Source organism: Lipotes vexillifer, unplaced genomic scaffold, assembly GCF_000442215.2.
Source record: "Lipotes vexillifer unplaced genomic scaffold, Lipotes_vexillifer_v1.1 scaffold1282, whole genome shotgun sequence".
NCBI classification, from domain to species: Eukaryota; Metazoa; Chordata; class Mammalia; order Artiodactyla; family Lipotidae; genus Lipotes; species Lipotes vexillifer.
The window spans coordinates 655,166-682,045 of record NW_006769464.1 but is presented as its reverse complement, the minus strand read 5'-3'; the positions used below and the strand labels follow the sequence as shown (position 1 = coordinate 682,045).

Sequence of the window (26,880 nt, the reverse complement as noted above, 5' to 3'; positions counted from 1 at the left end):
ACTGAAAGGGCATAAAAAAGAGAAAAGGGGTTAAAGTAAATGAAAAAGAAAACCATTTTGGAGTTATTATTGGGGAGGGAAGGGGCTGATAGGATGTATGTCTTTTTTTCTGTTAACCACAGTATTTTAGGATTGGAAGGAATCAACCTTTGTGCTCTTTCCCACAATCTCTTGCCTAGACCTCTTTTCCAGAATCCCACCAAATGACCATGAAGTCCCTGCCTGAAACGCCAGAGAGATTGTGTGAGAAAAAGTTTGGACTTCAGAGTCCACATAATCCGAGCTCTATCACTCTAACATTGGGCATGCCATCTTCTTGACTCTTCATTTTCCCAATTTACAAATGGAATTAATAATACCTACTTGTTGTGAGGCATAAATGATACATATATAAAATTCCTGGCATATAGTAGATACTCCACAAATATTACTTCCCTTCCCTCTGGTAACTCATTCCTTCCCCAGGAAACTTGTTTGAAACATCTCCTTAAACATTTCTGGATGCTTTCTATATATTGACCCCATGGCATTTGTTTCTCTGTCACCTATCCATTCTAACACAACTTTGGAGGGGGGTGGTTTATAGAACAAGTGTAATCCTTTTTCTTTATGACAATACTTGAGCTCAGAAATCACAAAGGCAAATGCTTGCAGAGACCAGGCAGGTAACTTAATTGGGCAGAGTGACCTGATTTAAGAAAATTGACCAATGGCCTACTACCAGTTTGTGGTAGGAACCGGGAGGTGTTGGAGTGCCTGTGCCCCATTCAAAAACAGCAGCTGTAGCTTGGCTTTAACAGATTGTCTCCACCCAGCTAATTCAGAGATGCTTTCATAACTCTGGAAAGAATTGTGTGAGCCAAACAAAACATGTCTATGAGCCAGAACAAGGATTAGATCCAACAAACTGCAGCCTCTGCTCAGATGATTGCAAACCATTATCAAGCCTTCCTTAGCCCTTTTTCCTCGCTTAAACAGCACAGACACTTGATACTGTTAAGTAGCCCATGCCTGTCATAGAGCAGGTGGGAGCTGTAGTCCAGCCTGCCCTCTGATCACCCCAAGGCACCTGGGAACCAGCAGTAGCCCAGTTTTACAACTTGGTCTCCTTCAACCACTCCTCATGAGGCAGATTTCTACTCATCTCCCTGTGTCAGACTGTTTTTCTTCCTAACACATGACAATTCAGCAAACTAGAAATTTTAGAAATTGTCCAGAAATACAAATGTGGCCTGATCAGGACAAGATGTAGACTCTCTCCTCCCTTAATTTAGAAATTAGATTCTTAACTTTGGGTCCTTATATCTCATAATAGTCCATGTATTGATTTCAAGGAATTTCAAATGATCATGAGTCCGCTGAAATTGTGCACAAGATTTTGTGGGGTTTGCATATGTATATGCATATCTTTTAACAGATTCTTAAAAGAATAAAACTCAAAAGGAGATTCAACATCTACTAAACACTATGTTTTAATTATGTAGTCTGTAGCATTAACTTTGGGAAGGCAGTCCTATCAGAATATTAACCAACACTGAGCTTGGTTTCTGCTAAAAGCCATTTGTCTTTTCTACATGTTACTGCGAAGCTCCATAACCTTGCATGGGATACTGGTGTAATTACCCACACCCATCAGCCCAGTGAATGCTGGTGTAATTAATTCTTTAATCCAAGTCTGAGACCTAACATTTTTACTTATTGTATCTCATTTTATGAGATAGATGCCAAAGCCTATAATGCTATAATTTTAAGAATTAAGAAAAATCATTCTCTGCTGGAATATTTAGTTTCTATGTATTTATATTACCTTCCTTTCTTTTTTTTTTTTTTTTTTCTTCTCTGTAGGTCGAAAGTTTAAAAAGTTCAATAAAGTTAGAGTTATGAGAGCACTAGATGCTGTTGCTCTCTCACAGCCGGTGGGCATTCCAAATGAAAGCCAAGCCCTAAGCCAGAGAATCACTTTTTCACCAAATCAAGACTTACAGTTGGTCCCCCCACTGATCAACTTGCTCATGAGCATTGAACCAGATGTGGTCTATGCAGGACACGACAACACCAAACCTGATACCTCCAGTTCTTTGCTGACAAGTCTGAATCAGCTAGGCGAGAGACAACTTCTTTCAGTAGTCAAGTGGTCTAAGTTACTGCCAGGTAATAATTATTTGTATATAATAGCATGTAATAAAAACTTTACTATGGCTTTTTACTAGTGGGTGGTTAAATAAAACAGTCTGTGCAATAAATTAAATATAGTGTAAACAGGGTGTTTTAGTATGTGTTTCAGCAGTTCAAAATATTTATCTAGGACCCTATATTATATGTTACTTGTCTAGGACCCTACTGTGTGCTATGGAAATACAAAAGACATAGATAACATTTTGAGTCTTGTTGATGAATCAAGACTTACATAATGAAATAGTTAAGTATTAGCATAAATCAATATGTTAAACCATAGATAATATAGTAGTTCAGAAAAAAGACAAACTGACCATCTTCTTAGAAATGTCTAGTTCATTCCAAATCCTAATTTAACCAACCTCACATGGTTGAAAATAAAACTGAATGTACCAATTCATATAACAAATCAAAATAGTATTGAGTATAGCAGAGTATCTAAAGTCAATTAAGAAATAAAATTCCTAAACATAAACAAATAATTTGGACATAGAGAAACCTCCAGTCACTATTTTCTCGAATTTATACCTAGGCAGTGAGAATTTGGATTATATCATCATGAAAGGATTTCAGTCACTTTATTTATAAGCTACTTTTACTCTCTCAGCACAGCTCCATAGGAGCCAAGCAGTTGAAAGAGTTTACAGGGATGCAGTTCTCACCTGGCTAAATCTTAGAGTGCAAAGCCAAGAGAATACATGGGTAGTAATTACTTGTGGAGGCATTAATCCCATAATTAGAAATAGAACATTTTTGATCTTTGTGTCCTTTTCCAAAGTTACTTTCTCTTCACACCAATAATATCCTTATACTCCTTTAGACCAGTTTATTTTTCCAATACCTGATCAAGAATTAAACATAGTATGCCATTTTAGTCTCCAAGTAAATTTAATAGTCTTTTTAAAAAAGAATTCATTTCCCAATTTGCCTTAATATTATTTCTCAGTTATTATTCTACCTGAAATGTTTGAAATACTATAGATGAACTGTTATTGAAAATTCAAGGTTACATGAGACAGAAAGAAAAATAGATTCCTGTTTGTTGAATCTTTTAAAAAATACATGTTGAGAAAAGTTAATTAGATTCACTATTCTAGTGAAGATAAAGTAAAATCAAAAATCACAGTGCCCAGGTTCTTATTAGCTTCATTCTTGCTGAAAAGCCTTGGACAGGTAATATTTTTTTCCACTAGAAAAGTTCTGAATTTTTTTTTTAAGTTACTGTAAAGTGGTTATCAAATTTGATAGACCTTTATTAAATTAAAATATTACAATAACATTGGCAAACATTTTCTGTTTAAAAATATGAGTGTTTGGGGCTTCCCTGGTGGCACAGTGGTTGAGAGTCCTCCTGCCGATGTAGGGGTTACGGGTTTGTGTCCCGGTCTGGGAAGATCCCACATGCCGTGGAGCGGCTGGGCCCGTGAGCCATGGCCGCTGAGCCTGCGTGTCTGGAGCCTGTGCCCCACAACACGAGAGGCCACAACAGTGAGAGGCCCGTGTACCGCAAAAAAAAAAAAAAAGAAACAATAATGGCTGAAAAATTCCCTAATTTGGAGAAACGACTGGGGTTCTCAGAAAATCATGTTTGTACCTCTGCTGGCAGAAGCTATAAAGAAGTACATTGGCCCGCAAAAAAAAAAAAAAAAAATATATATATATATATATATATGAGTGTTTATGTGTTTAAACTTTTCTGTTTTTCTATGATTTGGAAAAGGTTATTTCTTTGATGTTTGTTGATATAGTTCATATTTCTTTTGTTTGCATTTTGTATGTTCTCTATTGTTTAAAATGATTCTACTGTCATTGGCAAAGTTAGAAAATAACCAGTCATAATTCCAACTATAATTTACTCATTTTGGAAAAAAGCTAAGTGAGCTTCTTAAATTGAAACACTATTATCTCTCTAGATTTTTGATCCCCACACACCCTCAAAAAGAGTGAGAGAAAATTTTTACATTGTATTTGGTGGCAGCATTTTTAATGTTACAAAATGTAATTTGTGTGTAAGTAAACAAGAATGATGGCATTACCAGTATTACATGTACTGTTTTCACTAACTGTATAATAAGGGAAACATTAGGATTATTAAAGTATAGTGTGGCCCATGGTCTTTCAAACCATATTTTCATGGTCTGAATTCTGGGAATAACTCAAATGAATGATTAAAATAATCAGTGAACTAGAGTGACTATATCAACCTCTGTGAAAGGACTCTGAAGGACACATATATAAAGTAATCTGGTATATCATTAGCTACTCAAAATCTGTCAGTTGACTTTAAATCAGAGTACAGTTTTTATTTACTTGATTCGCTCAGTAAATGTCTATTGCATACTTCCTGTGTGCAAGACTTAACAATTAAACAGTGGTGTTAGAAAGAGAAGCCAGAAGGCTGAGCGCATGGTGTGAATGCATTTTGGTGCAGCACATCCTAGCATCTGGTCATCAGTTTTGTACATAAGAGGAACTTATTTTATCCATTCACTCACATGTTACTGGTCTGTGAAAGATGGCCTTGATTAAATGAAGCTTATTAGTAGTCAGTTTACTTATTTACAGTGAAAAAAAAAGATGCTGCTAGGAAAACATGTAGGTAGATAGGTAATTCTTTCACAATAGGAAAGTGTAGTTGGGAAGTCAGCTTATGATCAGATTTCAGGCCCTCTGAGGCATAAAAGGAGAAAAATCTGCCTTGAAGATCTGGGTGAAAGGAATCATGGTCCTAAACTAAACAGGGACAGCACTTCTTCACAGAATCATATGTTCTCTGGTTAAGCTCATTTGAATAGCAGACCTGTAGGGATTTGAAGTTAAAATAGTGTATATAATAAGTGTTTGCTCAAGAACTAAAACTTGTAAATTATATGTGTTTATCCAAATAAACCAATGCCCTTTAACTTTACCAAGAAAAAAGATAATATTAAAAATTTCTCAGGAGAAAAAAAGATCAGCTCCAGAATGATAATCATTACCAAGGTGACAGCATGCAAGAGGGCCTCAAGGCATGTATCTGCAGGTCCCTGAGAGGATTTATGTTGCCTGGTCAGGGATTCTCATTTCATCTTTGTCTATGCTCTTCTTTTATCTTGGACCTGTTACAATAATTGCATTGTATTTAACATTGTTCCCATAGTATTTCAGAGATATCTTTGTTTCTATTTAATGGAGACTTGCAAGATACTTTAGCCTCATGACAGTACATTTACAAGCGATCTCTTAGGATACATTGCCTCTGACATATTGTACCTATACATGAATGATTTCACATTGACATTTAGCTATAATTTCAGTGGGTAATGTTTTCTTATTTGAAACTTGAAGCAACACAATATTTACAAAATTTAAAAAATGAACAAGAATTATTCCCTCTGTTAAGGAACATTCAATCCAACGGAATATAAGACACCCAAACAACTATACAGTTGACCCTAGTACAATGTGGGAGCTAGGGACACTGATCCTCTGAGCAGTCAAAAATCCACATGTAACTTTACAGTGAGCCCAGTTCTGCATCCACAGATTCAGCCAACTGCGGATCATGTAGTACTGTAGTATTGAAAAAAATCCTGGGTGAGTGGACCCAGTTCAAACCCATGTTGTTCAAAGGTCAACTATAGAAGTATGTGAAAGTGGCATAAGATACAGATTTTTAAAAATGGGGACAGAAGAACATTTTTGGCTTCAGGGACAAGAGAAGGATTCAGAGACAAGGTTTCAGTTAAAGTACACCATGAAAGAGAAATGAGACCCTGATAAATCGTGATTAAGACGAGAAAGCATTCTGGATAGAAGGAATAGTGTGGCTGGTGGTGTAAAATAAGGAAGTCATGAGGTATGCTTGGCGAACAATGAATTAGACGAGCATAAGAATGGTTTTCAATCTTTTCAGGTGTGAAGGTCCCTTAGTAACATAAAAAATATCATCATACCTTCCCCCATGACGTAGTAATTAAAACTTTTAATAGCTGTTGATTGAGAAAAAATACATTTGTGCATATGGTTTCTCAAACACTACTGGCCTCCTGGGGGTTTCATCATCCAAGTATTAAGAAACCACTGACAATAGGGCTTCCCTGGTGGCGCAGTGGTTGAGAGTCCGCCTGCCGATGCAGGGGGACGAGGGTTCGTGCCCCGGTCTGGAAGGATCCCACGTGCCGCGGAGCGGCTGGGCCCGTGAGCCATGGCCACTGAGCCTGCGCGTCCGGAGCCTGTGCTCCGCAACGGCAGAGGCCACAACAGTGAGAGGCCCGTGCAAAAAAAAAAAAGAAAAAAAAAGAAACCACTGACAATAAAGTTATATTGGGGAGAGTGGCAGAAAGTAAATTTAGAAGCATACATTATGGGCTGAGTCAGGGTAGGCTTTGGTAGTTAAATCATTAAGTACTCATTCCCAGTCCAATTTCATCTTTAAATATTCTTCATCCTGTGTATTAATACATTGTAGCAGACAGAGAGGTTTGGGAGAAATATTTCCTTTTTATAAATGTTGTCTTGATTCTTCTATTTAGTTGGTGAAAAGAATCTATATAGGTCAATGCTTTGACATTTTTAAACATACCTTACTTCTCGGTCTCAGCTAGCCAGACTACTTGCAGTCATCAATATCAGAGGACTCGAACAGTCCTTTGTCTGGTTTTCTGCCTTTGAAGCATGCCAAAATATCTTTTGAGTCAGTGATGGCCATTGCATGTGTGACAAAAGATGTTTTTCTCTCGCCCCAAATCAAATGAATAAAATAATTACTTTCCCCAACAAAGTGATAGAAAAGAAATGAGATTAGCCTTCTAAGAGTAAAGTCAGGCTTTGATAATACTTTTATGAAAACTTTAAAAAGTGATTTTTCTGATATCCTATTCCACTGACATTACTATTGCCAATGTCACCAAAATGTTTTTCTTATCCAATCAAATGAATACTTTCAGCCCTTAACATGTTTCACATGCCTTTGACAAAGTAACCATGTCTTGCCGAAACTCTTCCTTTGGCGTTCGTCACTTGCCTTCCAGACAGATATGTTTCTCTCAATTTACATATCTCCTGTTTCCTTTGTGGATTTGTTCTGCCACTCACACCATGAATTTAGCATTTCCTGGTTCCATCTTATATTCCAGTAGTTTCTCAGTCTGCAAGGCTGGATGTGCTCACTCATGGCCTAATTTTCAACTACCACTATATTCCGATGACTCCTAATTACATGGTACCAACCCAGACCCTCTATGGAACTACTGGACCATATATTTCTACTGCTTATTACACATTTCCACCTGAATGAACTTCCAAGCCAATATGACCTCCTGCTCCGTGAGCCTAAGGCCTTTTTCTGTATCTTGAAATGGCACTGCAGACAGAATCTTGATTATAATCCTTGGCTTACTTTTCTCCTTCACCTCCTGTCTAATTAGTTATTAAATTCTGTCACCTCTGCTTATTATAGATATGATTCATTATCCACGATATTTACACTGCTACTGCCTTGAGCTAGTTTAGGTCCTCGTCATTTTTTCCTAGATTTCTCTTGTAGACCCCTGACTGACACTATTACCACAGTTTCACATTACCCCCAAACCATCCTCAATTCTGCCACCAGAATCATCTTTCAAAAACAATTATAATCAATTATGTTATTCCCTTCCCTTTCCAGAACAAAGCCAGACTTCTTAGCCTTAGTACCCCAGGCCCTTCTGTGATCTGCCTCCTGAGTTTGCACATTTTCTCTCACTCTCCCACTTCAAGCACCTCTAAGCTTCAGTTCCCACAAAGCTCTTTGCTCTATTTCCTGCCTTTCTTCGTCCATATTGTTTTCCCTACCTGGAGGCCCTTCTTTTCTCCTACATCTTCCCCGGCTAGTCCCTAACTAGCCTTCAGGATGCTAATCAACCTTCCCCTAGAAAGATTTTCCTGCACCTTCCCAGACTGAAGCCAAAGGCCCCTTTTTCTCTCCGAGCGCTTCACCCTTACCTTTGTCAACCACACCACTGTCACACTTGAGTGGTAATTATGTTCTACTTATCTGTCTGTCTCACAGACTACAAGTATTAAAGGCAGAAACAGCGTCTTTCTAGTCTTTATGCCGAGTTGCAAACATAATGCTTCATCCCAAACAGGTGCTTAAAGAATATTTATAGAAATTTAAATTTTGGAATTGGTATGAAAGAACTATGCTACCTTAAATCATTACCCATCAAGTCCTTACTCATAATGTCATCAAACATATGTTGGTGATTACATTTATTGTGCTGAAGCTATTTTGTGTTCCTTAAAGTTCATGCTTTGTGTCATAAGGTGCTGAGGTAGTTAGTGCTCTGCCCTTGTTGTTGAGTAACTATTTCAGTATGAGACAGTTTTTAGAGGAGCACAGCCTGTATATTTTATTGAAACTCTGGAATTAAGCCAGGAGAACCTAGAAGGTCATATAGGCCGTGTGTTACTGTACACTTTCTTTTCAGTTTTTTCTTAGGCATTACAGATTGGACAGCTTGTGACAGAAATTATCAAGTCAAGTCACTTTAAAGGGAAGGGCATTCTTCTTTACTACTTGTTGAATACAATTACGGGTCATCCATCACTTCTCTGTGTGAAGGTTTTCATTTTGATCCTCATCTCAAATGTACTGAGTTTACCTGATCATTATCATCAATGGGAATTTGATCTCAGTGTTCCCGTCTTTGTTTCAGTGTAAAGTAATGAATGATATTACAGTTAATGGTAAAAAAAAAAAATTGCACTTCTGTACCAAGTATGTTCAAGTCAATTTAACATTGTACATTTATCTCAGATAAGCCCTCTAAAAGGGGGAGTAAATAAAGCTATTTTCTGAGTTGTTCTCCATTCTGTTAAATAGAAAGAATATACTTTCTGCTATAAATATTGGTAATTTCGTAAGTTTTAAGTTATTTCAGCAAGATTTGCCTTTTATATTATAATATACTAAAAATAGACCAAATCTATATGTGCCTCCCTTGAGGGGGTCTTGCTTTGCAAAGATTAGGAAAGTTTATTTATGTCTTATCAAATGATCCTAAACTTGGTGGAAGAACTAATTACTATTACTATAAAATATTCAGTTTACAAGTGGCATTTCTGTATTAGATCTATTGTATTGACTGACTCATAATTTTTTTAAAAAACCAGAGAGGTAAAATATATAAACATGAACTTCAAGATGCATATATGGCATATGAAAATAAAAAGAGAATTATGAAAATTGCATGCCAAATTTTTCTTGGCTAGTTATTTAGGGAGTCTTTCTACACCTGAATAAATCGGGATGTAAGCAATAAACACAAACTCTATTAATTTTAAAAAACAAAAACAAAATACCTCTGGCTATCAAAAACAAAACAAGGATGAATTGGGAGATTGGGATTGACATATATATACTAATATGTATAAAATAGATAACTAATAAGAGCCTGCTGTATAGCACACAGGGAACTCCACTTCGCTGTACAGTAGAAGCTAACACAACATTGTAAAACAACTACAACCCCCCCACAAAAAAACAGTTGAGCTTCACAAAAAACAAAAAGAAAACAAAAAGAAAAAAATAATTTTCTGAAAATACATCAGGGGTTCACTGAATAGAAGCTAGAGGACAAGTCTGGAAAGTAGGCAGAAACCAAGGCATCTCTGGAGGGCCAATAAACAAATCACAAATGTCCCCATTGGATCCCACTGTCATTAGGCACTACCACCATCACAAGTAAAGCCTAACCATATGTTAATCTTTGTTTTACTATTTTTTGCTTCAAAGTCCAGGTAGCAGGTGTTCCACAGATCAAACTTAGATCACAAGCCCAGGGGAAGAGGCCTTAGCCAACTTCCTTGATGGGAAAGTGGGGGACTTGCTCTCATTAAACTACAATCCATGGGAAACTCTTATCTGCAAAGAGGAAAAAAGGGAGGGAGAGAAGGAGGCAGGGGAGAAAGTGAAACACTGAAAAGTCACCCTCCCCCCCAAAAATGGGCAAATATCTGCTATGGTACCACTATTTATGAATATGTGCTAGGGTTGTTTTTTGGTTCGTCTGAGACTAGAATTTCTAGGAAGGGAATAGCAGTCTTCCTACTATTCACATGAAGTCGGGACTATCTGGAACATATGGAGAGAAGATAGATAGACTTTTCTGCTACCTGCCTTGAGATAGTTAACTGAATCAGGAAATAAATTTCTTTTGCCCTTGAGATCTAAGGAATTAAGTTTTGCTTTGGTTTTACTTTTGAAATAGGCCATTTGTAAGTGGACTTCAGTGAAAGTTTTTGAAGGAATAGACACTATTTAAAAAGCTGTACAGAAAGTGGTTGAGGTTCCTACCAAAACACTTGTTTTTCTTTATACCTTTAATGAAATATTTCATTCACTTTTATTGTTTCAGGTACACATAAATTAAATTTTATATCTTTTGCTCCGATAACTCCTCATACCTCTAATCCGTATGTATATGGATATTCCATCAGTCCCTCAAACAGGTCCAAAACTTACTATTTTTTCTCTAGCCTGTTTCTCCTCCTTTATTTTGTCTCAGTAATGCTGTTATCATCACCCACCATTCAAGTACAAAATCTGAAAGATCTGTTTGACTCCCTCTTTCTCCTACCTATGTACTATCACTTGCCAGATTTCTTTGATTTTACTCTTTAAACATTTCTCTGATGTACTCTATCTTCTCTACTCCTACCTGTTGACTTATTTCAGGCTTTTATCATCTCTCACCTGGACTTTGGCCATAGCTCCCAATCTCTCTCCCTAACCTCGGACCCTTTCCCTTGAATCCGTCCTCCACCTGGCTACCAATGAGCTGTGCATAATATAAATCAGGCTATATCACTCCCATTGCTCCTTAATAGGAATACAAGACCATCCACGATCTGACCCCAGCCCATGCCTCCAAGCGCCTCTTTACCCCTCCCTCCTTTAAGCCCATCAGTGCCGAGCTGGTCATCTTCCCCTAAGCAGGCAAAAAGAGAATTAGAAAGAAATGGAGAGAAAACTTTGACTATGTAAGTGAAGATACACTCGCCTTTTCCCTGCCATCCTTCCTCTGCCACCAACACCAGAGAAACGTCTAAAAGAGGGAGGTTGTGAAGGTGTGAAAGACCAGAGCATTCACACCACACACACACACACACACACACACACACACACACACAAACACACCCATAACCACAGACTCTAAACCTCTTAAGCCATATGAGAGTTTAAAATAAGACTGGATTAAGTTTCATAAAGCAAAAGTGACCAGAAAACTATGGAATCTACTCAAAATTTAATTAAGGATTGTTAAAGAAAAACTAGATGTAGCATAATTGAGAGCAGTGGTTTTACAAAATAAAACCAATTTATGTTTAAATCCCAAAGAATTAAGATTCCTCAACCAACTGACTCTAATCTGTTCAGGCATTATTTCTGTTTGGGGGCAGTTTTCCTGATCTCCCTATTGCCTGGTGTATTCCCTCTTACCTTCTCTATCTCAATACTTACGTGCTTATCTCTCCTGTTGAGTTGCAAGCTTCTTTTAAGGGCAACGGTTGTGTCTTACTCATCTTCATAACGCCAACATTTTACCACAGTGCCTGGCACACAATTGGCTCTCAATAAATGAGTGTTGCATGAATAAATGATAGATGTTTGATTTAATTAGTGAGTTCCCAGAAATGCTAAATCACAGTGACTAATTTTAATAAATTCCAGAGTCTCTTCTTTTTAGTGTTTCGGGCTCTATTATTATTTCCTGCTTTTTTGTGTAAATATATTGAGATTGAAAACATTATATTACATTACCCTACTTACATCTATTTTCAAATTTTTATTTATTTTTAAGGTTTTTGACAAAGTGATTTTTGTGATCATTTTATATGTAAATTTATTTTGTAGGTTTTCGAAACTTACATATTGATGACCAGATAACTCTCATCCAGTATTCTTGGATGAGCTTAATGGTATTTGGACTAGGATGGAGATCTTATAAGCATGTCAGTGGACAGATGCTGTATTTTGCCCCTGATCTAATACTAAATGAGTAAGTAGTAACTTGACATTTGTTGTTATTGTTATCAAAAGTATATATGTAGGATAATCTTGAAAATTACATTTCAACAGATAAGCATACCATCTAGTGTCCTAAATAATAGAATTTTCCTGAAAGGTTTCTTAGAACTACCTTGGGATATAGCTTTAAATGACAACATTAATAAAATTGTATTATTTTATCAGTGATTTGACATTTGGAGCTTTTTTATTTTACTTCAATAGCTGTCACAAATCAAAATTTTTTAAACTTCAAAAATGTATCAAGAAATATACTTAAAGACAAAAGTAAATATTTAGTTTATCTAATTAAAATTTTTACATTGGTAGTAATGAAGATAATGAATTAACTGAGGAATATTTTTGCATGAAAGTATTGAGTTACCTTCAAAAAGTAAAAATATTATCTCTCTTCCTAGAGGAAAAATTAGACTGGTAATTTATTTAAAACATTGAAAGATAAATATTGAAATTGAATTCAATTTGCTTCATTATATTGGAATTACTGTAATTAACTTTCTACATGTAACCTTAAACTGAGTAAGAATCTTTTCATGAAAATATTTATACTGTCCTAATGGTGCATGCTGACTCAGAATTATATAACATGATAATTTATATTTGGATAAGTCTTTACAGATTACAGGTAACTTTCATATATTTTATTCCATTTTTTCCTACAATCCCTTGAAGTTGGTAAGGAATCATCACCCTTTATTTCACAGTTCAGGAAACTGAGGCAGAGGAGATTGCATAATTTGCCAAAGAATCTTAGCTCTTCTGAGTCAAAATCTAGTTTTTTTCCTACTATTCCTGTTCACTTCTTTGACTAGCACAAATATTACAAAACAGTACAGAGTTGAGAAAATGCCTTAAGTAAATTTCCTCAACATTCAGAATTTGTGTTTGTCTTGTCCATTATTTAATGCTTGTTAATGTTATCTTTTCTATATCACCATACATTTCCTCTAGAATAGTTCACAGTGTAACTATTTTATACTGGATACTCTAAACTGAGTGCACTGAACTATTCTATACTATTCAATTTCTGTGAATTGAATTCACTCTCCCATTGGATTGCACACAAAATTTTATTTGTGTTTTTCACAGGAAAAAATCAGTAAATAAAGTATTTCCTGAGTGTTCCTCAGCACCACAACTTTTTCAACTCCCACAACTTTGCTCTCCTTTCTTGGTTTAGGTTTTTAAAATGTGATAATAAAAGTGAGAAACAGCATTAATCTTAGTTAATGTGTATTTAATATAATTTTCTAACTTCAAAAATCCAGTATTGTGACTAAATTTAGAAGACATTTAAAATTCCAAATATTGAGTTTGTTTATAAAAAGTCATTTTCAATAAGTCAGGTAATTACTAAATCTCATAATCTCTGATACATTACATAAACTGGCTAAGCCACTCTGTTTTTTCTTTTCCTGTTGCTTTTTCTTCTGTGTGTTGTGTGTGGTGCAAGACAGCGGATGAAGGAATCATCATTCTATTCATTATGCCTTACCATGTGGCAGATCCCACAGGAGTTTGTGAAGCTTCAAGTTAGCCAAGAAGAGTTCCTCTGTATGAAAGTATTGCTACTTCTTAATACAAGTGAGTGAGCATAAGTAACTTAATACAAGATATTTACTTTCTTAATTTTTAATTCATTAGGAAAGTTTCAAACAACAATATGATCATATGATTACACATGAGCTATGAATCTTAGATAATAACTTCAAAGGAGAAACATCCATAGACTATAATGACATTACTTCATATTTCTCAGGTTTTACCTATCACCTAACATTAAAATAGGCCATCAATTAAGCCAGTTTCTATCCTTTTTAGGTAAAACATAATTAAATGACTTTTTCATATTCATCCAATTAGATATTATAAACTAATTAATATTGCATAAACACAAACTATGCTTCCCTACATCCCCACCTCACAGAGGATTTACTCTGTAAAATGCACAATTTTATTTGTAACTATTCTCTTTATGTCAGGATAGGCTAACGATTATAACACATAACTGCAAAGATCAGTAGCATAGTACAATAGCAGTTTATTTATTACTCACAGTCAGTCCAGTGGGTTGGCAAGAAAACCCAGGCTCCTTACATCCAGGGGCTCTACCCTTTTCATCACCTTGGAGTCCTCCATTGGATCTGACTAGAAGATGAGCACTGCGTAAGAAAAGGTTTAGAGATGAGACCTTGAGCTGTCTTCCACCCACATTCTATGGCTCACCTTTACTGCAGGAGAGGCTGGAAAATGCACCCTAGTTGCATACCCTGAAGAAAAAGGAAATGTTGCACTATAGAACAGCATTGGTAACCAGAAGGATGGGTAGATATCCATTCATTTTTTAATACACAAAGAACACATGCACCTCTGCTTCAATGGATCTCCGAGGGTCTGGGAGGGAAATGTTTTTAAATTGCTTCTAACTTTTACCCTTTTCTGTGCCATTTCCATGCACAGGTAGACTCAGCCTTTGAATGTCTGAACTGGCCCTTCCTTCACTCATAGTGATTTGAAAGGAAACCACAGAAAGCTAAGGCCTTAGGTAGAAAGTGAGCCAATAGTTTCTCATCAATGATTGTGCAGAGACTTCTTTCTAATGGCATAAATCTCGAGTGATGGGGCTGGGGAGTGTATCAAGAGGAAAAGCAGAAAATCTGAACTCTTAAGAAGAAAGTTTACCTTATGAAACCTATGCCCAGATACAGATTAATACAGGATCTAAGGATCCATAGCCTTATCCCCCACCCTTGGAAACCCTATCTGGAGCATAGACCTGCAAGGCTAATTTGATGAAAAAGCATAAAAGGGGTTAAGGGAATTGATATGGGACTGGCCAAGAGAGTCAACTGGAATAAATGTAATAATACAGCAGTTAATGACTGTCATTCTTTTCTTGACAGTAATGAATCCAATAGCAGATATATCATAGATAGTCCTAGATCTCCCAAATTAGTTGATATCATTAACATAATTCTGTAATTATGGCTAGGCTACATTATGCTGGGGACCAAACAACTCCAAATCTCAGTAACTTATCAAAAAAAAATTTTAAGTATTTATTCTTCTTACTATATTTCCAATGCAGATCAACAGGGAAGCTCATTGTCATCACTCAGGTGTTCCAGGCAAATGGAGGCTACATCTTGACGCATGCTTCCATAATCACTAGAGCAGTGGTAAGGAAAGGGAGTGGTAAGGGAAGGAAGGGAGATACATATAACTTCCACTCACATACCATAGAAGGCAAGGTTTTTGGCCACTTGCAACTTCAAGAAAAGGGAAAATCATATATTTAGTGAATAGTACTATACATAATATAGTATATATTATAGTACTATATATGTTATATATAATTGTGTAATAAAATTTGCACAAATTTTAATGAGATTTTTTTAGGAGAGACTTGGCAAAGTTATTGAAAATTCATCCTTAAGTCTTGAAAAATAGATAAGTATTACAGAAGTCTGGGGGCAGAGAGAATTAGAAAGCTACAGTAATTAATAGAGTGTGGAAGAGAAATACATACACTTAATTAGTCGAGTCATAATATATACTAGAACTTAATATGCTGCAGTGGAAACATCACAGATCTTTGAGCATGGAACAAATAAATATTGTTGAGAAAAGTAGCTTTATATTTGGGGGAAACTTAGTTTGGATATTTAGCTGAAATTGTATCCTAAAATAAATGGCACATAATTATAAGCACCTTAATTGTTAAAAGTTAGCTAAAAGGAGTATAAATGATTTAGAAATCTCAAATATGGAATACCTTTTAAAAAATAAATGCAATAGGAAAGTTGGCAAAGAAAAAGTTCAATGATTTGATAAGAATTTAAACCTCCCATTTGCCATTAAAAATTAAAATACAGATATCCAGGAAAATATGGCAGTTTGAACACACACTTTTACCATTGTCCTAATAAAACTACATAAAAATATTAGTCAAGGGATTTTTTTAAGAAATAAAATAAAAGGGCAAGAAAATGAAAGAAAAATCAATAGCAATAAAATTCTGCAAGCCAGCAAGTAGAACTAATTTAGTATACCTGAGAAGGTGGATTCTAAGCCTGAAGTAAGAAAAGTCAAAAACCACCTTGATTTGAATCACTGAACCTCTAACATGTTTTGCAATTAGTGACAACAATGATTTTCTTTTTTGAAATGAGAATGAAAGTAGAATTTAAAACACCAAGTTCTGTTGAAAATTTGTTCCAAATATCATCCAACCATGCAATTGTTCTTCTGCAACTAAGGCAGAGATTGTAGGTTTATTCCCTGAAGAGGATATAACAGAAGGCAGCTGGATTGATGAACTGCAGGCACTGATGGGGGTGAGGGGTTCGATAGTGGAAACAAATTAAGTATATAATAAATGTTGAGACACCATCCTCCAAACCCACCTATCTTCTGGAACACCTTCATCCAAGTTTATATTCTCCAGATAGGAAAATGAAAGATTCTTCTCTAAAGAATTTGTTTAGCTGGAAAGAAAAAGAACTAAATATGCTAATAGCAAGAGTTTCTCTTTGAAATAGCTTAGCCAGATTGCCCTGCACTAAAGCTCACAGTCAATAAGCACTACCCATTCAAACAGAACTATCAATCAGCTTTTTAATTTTCCACTCTTGAATATAAATAAACAACCAAGGCATCTGGGGAAGGCATTTGATATCGAAGACAAAGACAAAAAAAAAAAATACTTGGAGGAAACAGAAACCATGTAGGGAGATGAAAACTTCAAAATAATTTAAAAGCCATCCTTCTTTAGAAAGATAACAGAGCATATTCCAACCATAAAACAATGACTGGATACATGAAAAAGGAATAACACAAAGAAAGAAAAGAGTTCTTGGAAATTAAAAAATATATATATATATATACATTATATATATATATATTTATTTATATTTAATTTAAAAGTGAGTACTGCCATTGGATGACAGAGTTGAAAAGCCTCTCAAAAGTAGAGCAAAAAAACAAAAAAAATAAGAAAAATCACAGTTCAGAAGGAAGCCCAACACCCAAACTTAGAAAGAGAATAACAAAACATTAGAAAAAGAAATAAAGATGTAAACATTAAGGGAATAGTCAGTCTTTTCAGCAAATGGTATATGGAAAATTTCATTCAAAAAAATTAAGTTGTACCCTTACCTTACACTATATACAAAAATTAACTTGTCATTTTGGAGAGAGGTGGCCAAGATAATGGAGTAGGAAGACTGTGAACTCACCTCCTCCCACAGACACACCAAAATTACAGCTATTTTCAGAGCAACTATCTATGAGGACAACCTGAAGTCTATCAGAAAAGATTTTCCATAACAAAAGAGATAAATGAGGAAGCACAATGACTCAGGTAGGAGAAGTGGAAACATAGTACAGTCAGGACCCACATCCCTGGGTCAGCAACCCACAAATAGAAGAAATATCACAATTGTAGAGGTCCATTCCAAGAAGCAAGGGGTCTGAGTCCTATATCAGGCTCCCCAGCCCTGGGTCCTGCACCAAAAAGATGAGGCCCCAGAATATCTAGCTTTGAAAACCAGCAGGACTTACATTTGAGAGAGCTGGAAAGCTATAAGAAACAGAGGTTCTGCTTTTAAAGAGCATATTGCAAAATCTCGCATACTCCCAAGTCCTAGCATAATGTCAGTAGTCTGAAAGGAGCCTGGGTCGGACCCACTTGCTGATCTTGGAGAGCCCCCCAGGAAGGCAGGAGGCGACCGGGACTACCCCTAGGAACAAAGATGCTGGTGGTAGCCATTTTGGGGAGCTCATTCTACCATGATAACACAGGTGCTGGCAAACATCATTTTGGAATCTTCTCTCTGGATTAGCACAGAGGGCTTACCTGCCCTCCAGAAAGTAGGTACCAACCCCAAGCCACCCTGGGCTGCCCAGCTACACAGGGACCCAGCCATCCCTGCTAGTGGGCCTGTAGCCACCATATGAGGCAGGGACTCACAGAGAACCAGCCCTCCCTACCAGTGCACCCACAGTTGTCAGTCCCACCACAACAGAAGGGCACACACAGTCCACATACTAGCGAATATAGCTCTGGTGGCCAGAGGGGAACATACTGCTGGGTCCTTAGAATGTCTCATTCATAAGGCTAGTTTTCCAAGATTGGGAAATGTAACCAACCTACATAACACATAGAAACAAACACAGAGAGTTGGGCAAAATGAGAATAAAGAAGAATATGTTCCAAACAGAAAAACAAAACAAAATCTCTGTAAAAGAACCAAATGAATTGGAGATAAGCAATCTACCCGCCCTCCCCCCCCCAAAAAAAAAGAGCTCAAGGTAATGATTGTAAAGATGTTCATGATCACAGTGAGAATTCCAACAAAGAGTTAAAAAATACAAAGAGCCAATCAGAACTGAAGAATTCTATAACTGAAATAAAAAATACACTAGAAAGAAAGAATAGATTAGATGATACAGAGGAATGGATCAGTGATCTGGAAGATGAAGTAGTGTATATCCCGCAAGCTGAACAGAAAAAAGAAAAATGAACTTTAAAAAATGAGGATAGTTTAAGAGACTTCTGAGGCAATATCAAGCATACTAACATTTGTATTACACAGTCCCAGAAATAGAGAAGAGAGAGAAAGGGGTCAAAACCTTAAGAAATAATAGCTGGAAAAATTCATTAACCTGAGGAAGGAAACAGACATCCATATCCAAGAAGCACAAAAACTATAAATAAGATGGACCCAAAGAGGTCCTCACCAAGACACATGATACTTAAAATGACAAAAATTAAAGACAGAATCTTAAAAGCAGCAAGAAAAAGAACCAGCTAGTTATGTACAAGGGAACTTCCTTAAGACCATCTGCTAACTTTTCAGCAGAAACTTTGCAAGCAAGAAGAGAGTGGCATGATACATTCAAAGTGATGAAAGGAAAAAACCTACAACCAAGAATACGTAGCAAGGATATCATTCAGATTTAAAGGAAAGAAAAAGAATTTCACAGATGAGCAAAAGCTAGAAGAGTTCAGTACCACTAAACCAGCTTGACAAAAAATGTTAAAGAGACTCTGCTAAGCAGAAAGGAAAGGCCACAACTAGAAATATGAAACTATGAAAGGAAAATTCTTACCAGTAAAGACAGACATACAGTAAAGGTAGTAGATCACCACTTGTAAAGCTAGTAAACGGTTAAAAGACAAAAGTAATAAAATCATCTATATACAATAAGTAGTTAAGGGATACACACATTAAAAAGGTATAAAATACCACCTAAATACATGAAGCAAATAATAACAAACAAAAAGGGAGAAATTGACGGTAATACAATAATACTAGGGGACTTTAACACCCCACTTACATCCATGTACAGAAAATCCAGACAGAAAGTCAATAGGAAACATGGGCCTTAAATGAAACATTAGACTAGATGGACTTAATAGATATCTACAGAACATTTCATTAAAAAAACAGGAGAATACACATACTTTTCAAGTCCACATGGAACATTGTCCAGGATAGGTCACATGCTAGGCCACAAAACAAGTCTCAATAAATTTAAGAAAAATGAAATCATATTATGTGTCTATTCTGAACACTATGGTATGAGACTAGAAATCAACTACAAGGGAAAAAACTGGAAAAAATTACAGGGAGTCTAAACAATATGCTTCTAAACAACCAATGGTCACTGAAGAAATTGAGAGAAAATAAAAACATACCTTGAGACAAATGAAAATGGAAAACAAATTGTTCTGGAATCTATGGGACACAGCCAAAGCAGTTCCAAGAGGGAAATTTATAGCAATACAGGCCTACCTCAAGAAACAACAACAACAACAAAAAAAAACAAATGAACAATCTAATCTACACCTAAAGGAACTAGAAAAAGAAGAGCAAACAAAACCCAAACTTAGTAGAAGAAAAGAAAGAAAGATCAGAACAGAAATAAATGAAACAGAGATGAAAAAACAATAGAAAAAATCAATTAAGCTAAAAGCTGGTTCTTTAAAAAGATAAACAAAATTAATAAAGCTTTAGCCAGAATCACCAAGGAAAAAAGGAAGAGGGCCCATAAAAATAAAATCAGAATTGAAAAAGAAGTTACAGCTGTCACCACAGAAATACAAAGACTGTAAGAGGTTAGTGCAATATGTACTAATTAGTACAAATATGCCAATAAAATGGACAAACTAGAAGAAATGGATACATTGCTAGAAATGTGCAATCTCTGGGATTAACATATGTACACTATTGATACTATGTGTAAAATAGATAACTAATGAGAACCTACTGTATAGCACAGGCAACTCTACTCAGTGCTCTGTGGTGACCTAAATGAGAAGGAAATCCAAAAAAGTGGGGATATATGTATACCTGCAGCTGATTCACTTTGCTGTACAGTATAAACACACAATATTGTAAAGCAACTATACTCAATAAAAAAATAAAGATAAATTTTAAAAAAACCTAAAAACAAAAAAGAAATGTACTATCTCTAAGAGTGAATTAGGAAGAAATAGAAAATATGGACAGAATGATTACCATTAATGAAATTGAATCAATAATCCAAAAACTCCCAACAAACAAAAGTTGAGGACCAGATGGCTTCACAGGCGAATTTTACCCGTATCATTCTCAAGTATTAAAAAAAATTAAATAGGCCAGCATTCTATGAGGCCAGCATCACCCTGATACCAAAACCAGACAAAGATACCATAAAAAAAGAAAATTGCAGGCCAATGATGAACATAGATGCAAAAACTCTGAGCAAAGTATTAGCAAACTGAATTCAATAATACATTAAAAGGATAATGCACCATGATGAGGTGGGATTTATCCCAGGGATGCAAGGAAGCTTCAGTATCTGAAAGTCAATCAATGTAATGAAGCAAATTAACAAATTGAAGAATAAAATCCATATGATCATCTCAATAGATGCAGAAAAAGCTTCTGACAAAATTCAACATCCATTTATGATAAAAACTCTTAACAAAATGGGTGTGGTGGGAACAGATCTCAACATAATAAAGGCCATATATGACAAACTCTCAGCCAATGTCATACTCAGTGGTGAAATCTGAAAGCATTTTCTCTGAGATCAGGAACAAGACAAAGATGCTCACTCTCATTACTTTTATTCAACATAGTATTGGAAGTTCTAGCCACAGTGTCAGACAAGAAAAGGCAATAAATACCATCCATATTGAAAAAGAAGTAAAACTGCCACTGTTTGCAGATGACATGATACTATATGTAGAAAATCCTAAAGATGCTACCAAAAACTATTTAAACTAATAAATGATTTCAGTAAAGTTGTAAGAGAAAAAATTAATATACAGAACTATGTTGCACTTCCATACACTTATAATAAACTATCAGAAGGATAAATTAATAAACAGTTCCATCTATAATTGCATCAAAAAGAATAAAATACCTAGAAATAAATCTAACCAAAGAGATAAAAGATGAGTAATCTAAAAACTGCAAGACATTGGTGAAAGAAATTGAAAATAACACAAACAAATGGAAAGATAGACCATGCTCATGGATTGGAAGAATTAATATTGTTAAAATGATCATACTGCCCAAGGCTATCTATATTCAATGCAAACCCTATCAAAATACTACAGGCATTTTCCACAGAACTAGAAAAAATAATTGTAAAATTTGTATGGAAACACATAAGTCCCTGAATAGCCAAAGCAATCTTGAAAAAGAAGAATGAAGCTAGAGCTATCAAGAGCCCTGATTTCAAACTATACTACAAAGCTACAGTAATCAAAACACTATGGTACTGGCACAAAAACAGACACATAGATCAATGAAACACAATTGAGAGCCTAGAAATAAACCCATACTTGTAAGATCAACTAATCTAAGACAAAGGAGGCAAGAATATACAATGAAGATACAGCCTCTTCAATAAATGGTGTTGAGAAAAATGGACAGCTACATGCAAAAGAATTAAACTGGACTACTTTCTCACACCATGTACAAAAGTAAATTCCAAATGGCTTAAAGACATAAATGTAAGACCTGACACCATAAAATTCCTACAGTATGTTTTATTGCCTATGTTTGGTAGTATGCTCTTTGACATTGGTCTTAGCAATATTCTTTCAATCTATCTCCTCAGGCAAGGCCAACAAAAGCAAAAATAAACAAATGGGACTACATCAAACTAAAGAGCTTTGCAAGGTGAAGGAAACTTTCAGCAAAATGAAAAAGTATCTTACTGAATGGGAGAAGATATTTGCAAATTCTATATTTGATAAGGAGTTAGTATCCAAAATGTACAAAGAACTCATACAACTCAATATCAAAAAACAAACAACCTGATTAAAAAATGGGCAGAGGACCTGAAGAGACATTTTTCCAAAGAAGATACTCAGATGGCCAAGATACATGAAAAGATGCTCAATGTCCCTAATCATCAAGGAAATACAAATCAAAACCACAATGAGATACTACTTCACACCTGTCAGAATGGCTTATCATTAAAAAAACAAAAAATAAAAAATGTTGGAGAGAATATGGAGAACAGGGAACCCTTGTGCACCATAGGTAGGATTGTAAGTTGGTACAGCCACTATGATAAATAGTATGTAAGTTCTTCAAAAATTTAAAAATAGAACTGCCATATGGTCCAGCAATTTCACTTCTGGGTATATACCTGAAGAAAACAAAAACACTAATTTGGAAAGATATATGCATACCACTGTTCATTGCAGCACTACTTATAATAGCTAAGATATGGAAGCAATCTAAGTGTCCACTGATAAGTAAATGGATAAAGAAGATGTGGTATATATATATATATATATATATATATGGCAATATATAATGGAATATTACTCAGCCATAAAAAAGAAATCTTGCCATTTGCAACAACATGAATGGATCTAGAGGGTGTTGTGCTAAGTGAAATAATTCAGAGAAAGACAAATATTATGTGATCTCACTTACATGTGGAATCTAAAAAGCAAAACAAACAAAACAAAATGAAAACAGACTCATAGATACTGAGAACAAATAGGTGGCTGCCAGAGAGGAGGGGATAGGGGGCAAAATAGGTGAAGGGTTTTAAGAGGTACAAACCTCCAATTAAAAAATAAATAAGCCAGGGCATGTAATATACAGCATAAGGAATATTGCCAGTAATATAATAACTTTGTAAGTAATAACTTTGTATGGGGACATATGTTTTCTATACTGATTGTGGTGATCATTTCATAATGTATGCAAATGTCAAATCATTACGTAGTACACCTGAAATTAACATATTGTACATCAACTACATTTCAACAAAAATTTTAATTAACTTGAAATAAATCAAAGAACTAAATCTAAGAGCTAAAACTATGAAACCCTTAGAAGAAAACATAGAGGGAAAGTTTTGTGACATTGGATTTTGCGGTGATTTCTTGGATATAACACCCAAAACACAGGCAACAAAAGAAAAAGATAAACAGACTTTATCAAAATTTAAAACCTCTGTGTATCAAAGGACACAACACAAAGAAAAGGCAATCCATTGAATTGGTGAAAATATTGAAAATCATATGTCTGCTAAGGTAAAAGTATTAATATCCAGATGACATAAATAACCTCTACAATTCAACAATAAACAAAATAAACCAATTTAAAAATAAATAAAGGTTTTGATAGACATTTCTCAAAAGAAGGTTTACAAACAGCCATTAAAATGCTCAGCATCACTAGTCATTAGAGAAACACAAATAAAAAACACAATTAGATACCACTTCACACCCATCAATATGGTTACTCTCAGTAAAACAAAAAATTATACTAGAAAAGAAAAGAAATCATAGTAAATGCTATATGACTTGACTGTAGTAGCATTTTGCATAGCTAAAGTAGTAAACACTGAATATTGATCTAACCAATATTAGGAAAATGATATTAGGAAGAGGAGGAATAGGAAGTTATACGTGTGTGAGTGTGTTTGTGGTGTGGGGGTAATAGTAGATCTGGAATATGGAAATAGAGTTACAGCCCCATTTTCCATACTGGAAAGTCAAAAGTTAAAAATAAAAACTCAAGGAGCAGCTCTATAAAGATGTTATTTAAAGCTATGGAAGGAAAGATCAAAAGAAATAGTTGAAATAATTGAAAGTGTTTGCCTGGAGCATGGCAAAATTTGGATCGCCTGGGCAGTACCCTTTGCCCTAATAAAGTTACAAAACTGATTAAATATTTTTAAAACTAGCTTTAAACCACAGACTGAGAAGAATATTTAAAATACAGCTTAGATCACTATAAACGAATACAAAACAGAAAAAAATCACTAAAAAGCTTAAGAAAATTGTTCAACCTCACTAATAATTAGCGAAGTGAAAATGAGATGGTATTTTATTTTTCTCTATAAAAAGCAAAGATTACCTAAAATGAAAATACTCAGTACAAAGCACACAACAGTTAACTAGTAAGAAGTAGTTTAGAAATGTATATTATCTGTGTTAAGACAGGTAATACCTTTTACTCTAATAATTCTACTTCTAAGAATATATCCATCAAAAATAAGACATTCATCATAAGTATTGTTTAGATTAGTAAAATATTCCAAATGTCAAACGATAAAACAATTAAATAAATTGTATGTCCTACACATTTTTGTGATATGAAATTTTATGTGTGAATTAAAACATTCATTTTTGAAGAATTTTGAATGATATAAGTAAATGTTCTCAATATAATATTAGGAAATGTCCTGAAATATTGGATTGTAGGATCTCAGGTGACTTGTAATTTTCCATATGTTTTCTGTATTTTCTAAAATTTTTCCAATGAATACACATTATTGTTAAATTAGCTAAACCAAAAATAAGTATTCTTTTTTTTAAAGTATTCTTATCTAAAATAGCATCTGACTAACTGCCCTTCACTCACTCTCTCCCACTTGCCACTAATATATTTACAAGAAATCCTAAAAACCCACATATGGAATCCATAAGAATCTGAGAGAAAATTCTCCAATCATGTAATTCTGGGTGTAATAATTAAGAAAACAATGAATTAATGTAAAGAGCTCAAAGGAAATAGAAATTTTTTGGAGAGCTGGTTCATCATAGATCTGAAATCTAGGGAAGAGAGTAGGAGAGGAGGATAATTTTCAGAGATATCCCAGGAGCATAGGATGAGAGCCTAGTGATTAGATTATCATATCCTAGGAGCATGTGTTGATTCTAAAAGAATGACGCAGTGTGGAATTAGCCTTGCTTCTCTTGTAAAGAGGATAATTGGTTCAAGTCTGGTCCTAAACACTTAGATGGATAGACTGAGGGCTTTGGGTTACTAGTTTTCCAACTCTTTAAAGCCCAATGAAAAGACAGTACTTCAGTAATCAGAAGAACAAATAATTTTACAGTCATGTTTAAGAGTGAGAGAGATTTGAGGATTGGTTGGGAAGTGTAAAAAGAGTTATGGATGTTTAAAATAGCTGCTATAGGGATTTCCCTGGTGGTCCAGTGGTTAAGACTCTGAGCTTCCAATGCAGGGGGCATGGAACTAAGATCCCACATGCCATGTGGTGCAGCCAAAAAAAAAAAAATTTTTTTTAAGTAATAAAAGGTTAAAATGGTAAATTAAAAAAAAAAAAAGCTGCCATATGAAGTAAAGGGACAAGATCATAGATACACATAGCATATACATACAAATGTATGTACAACAGTTAAGTTTTCAATTGGAGCAAAAGTCTCATATTGCCAAGATTACTTTTCTAAATCCCTTTTATACTTAGGATGTGAGCTCTTGAAAACTCAAAACCAAAGAATTAACTTTTGGTTTCTATCGGTTTGTTATCTGCGGCCGTCTTTCTTCCAAGGGAAGTGGAAGCCAAGGTCTGATTCGGGTAGAGGGAATAAAGTAGGAGTTTTTGAAAAAGGATTATTTATTTCCCTTTGCCGGACACATATGGTTGGCTTTGCTCAAATGAAGTACACTTCTCTATAGAAATACTGCTAAGGGTCAAAATCATAAATCCAGAGATTATGTGATTTTTCTTTCAGCAATCTGGATGTAGTTGCAGAAAAAGTCAGAAACTTTTTCAAACTTCAGTTTGAAGATTTGTTTGTAGGACAAGTGAGACCAAAGTAAAAGGAAACAAGGAAATTGGGAGTTATGGTAATAGAGTTGCTAAAGAAATCAACCAGGACATCTCAGACAAGTGACAACAGAAGGACTGAAAACATTTAGGAGAAAAGCAATACGTAAATTGACTACGTAGTGAAAACAAGAGAACTAGTCATAAGAGTAGGAAGTTGTGCCCAACATTTGGATGTATGAATTAAAGATTTCAGAGGTAGATATATAAATTACCAGTTAACATCATAATAGGAATGAGAGGCATTCTCAGTAAAATCAGCAACAAAACAGGGGTATTTACCATTACTATTATTTTTTAATATTGTTCTGGAAGTCTTAAACAATGCATTGAACCATGAAGCAGAAATGAGAGCTACAACTGTTGGAAAAGATAAAATGAAGCTATTATTTGAATATAGTATTGTCTTATACTGAAAAAAAAATCAAACAAAAGCTGTTAGATTTAAAAATATAAATAAATGAATAAATAAAATAGAGTAAAACCAAGTGGCTGAATATAAGAGAAAATTCAAATATCAATGGCTTTCTCTCATATCAGCAGGA

General features: G+C 35.0%; 1 protein-coding gene across 2 annotated transcripts in view; it reads left to right on the top strand.

The window, feature by feature from the left end:
• Nucleotides 1–26,880, top strand: part of PGR (progesterone receptor) — a 108,664-nt gene that overhangs the window by 77,811 nt on the left and 3,973 nt on the right. The window contains exons 4-6 of one of the 2 annotated variants that reach the window (XM_007445611.1): nt 1,846–2,151; nt 12,056–12,200; nt 13,683–13,813. In XM_007445611.1, coding sequence (XP_007445673.1) covers nt 1,846–2,151; nt 12,056–12,200; nt 13,683–13,813 — 582 coding nt within the window. The remainder of the gene's footprint in view (nt 1–1,845; nt 2,152–12,055; nt 12,201–13,682; nt 13,814–26,880) is intronic. The other variant, XM_007445612.1, reaches the window with a different exon arrangement.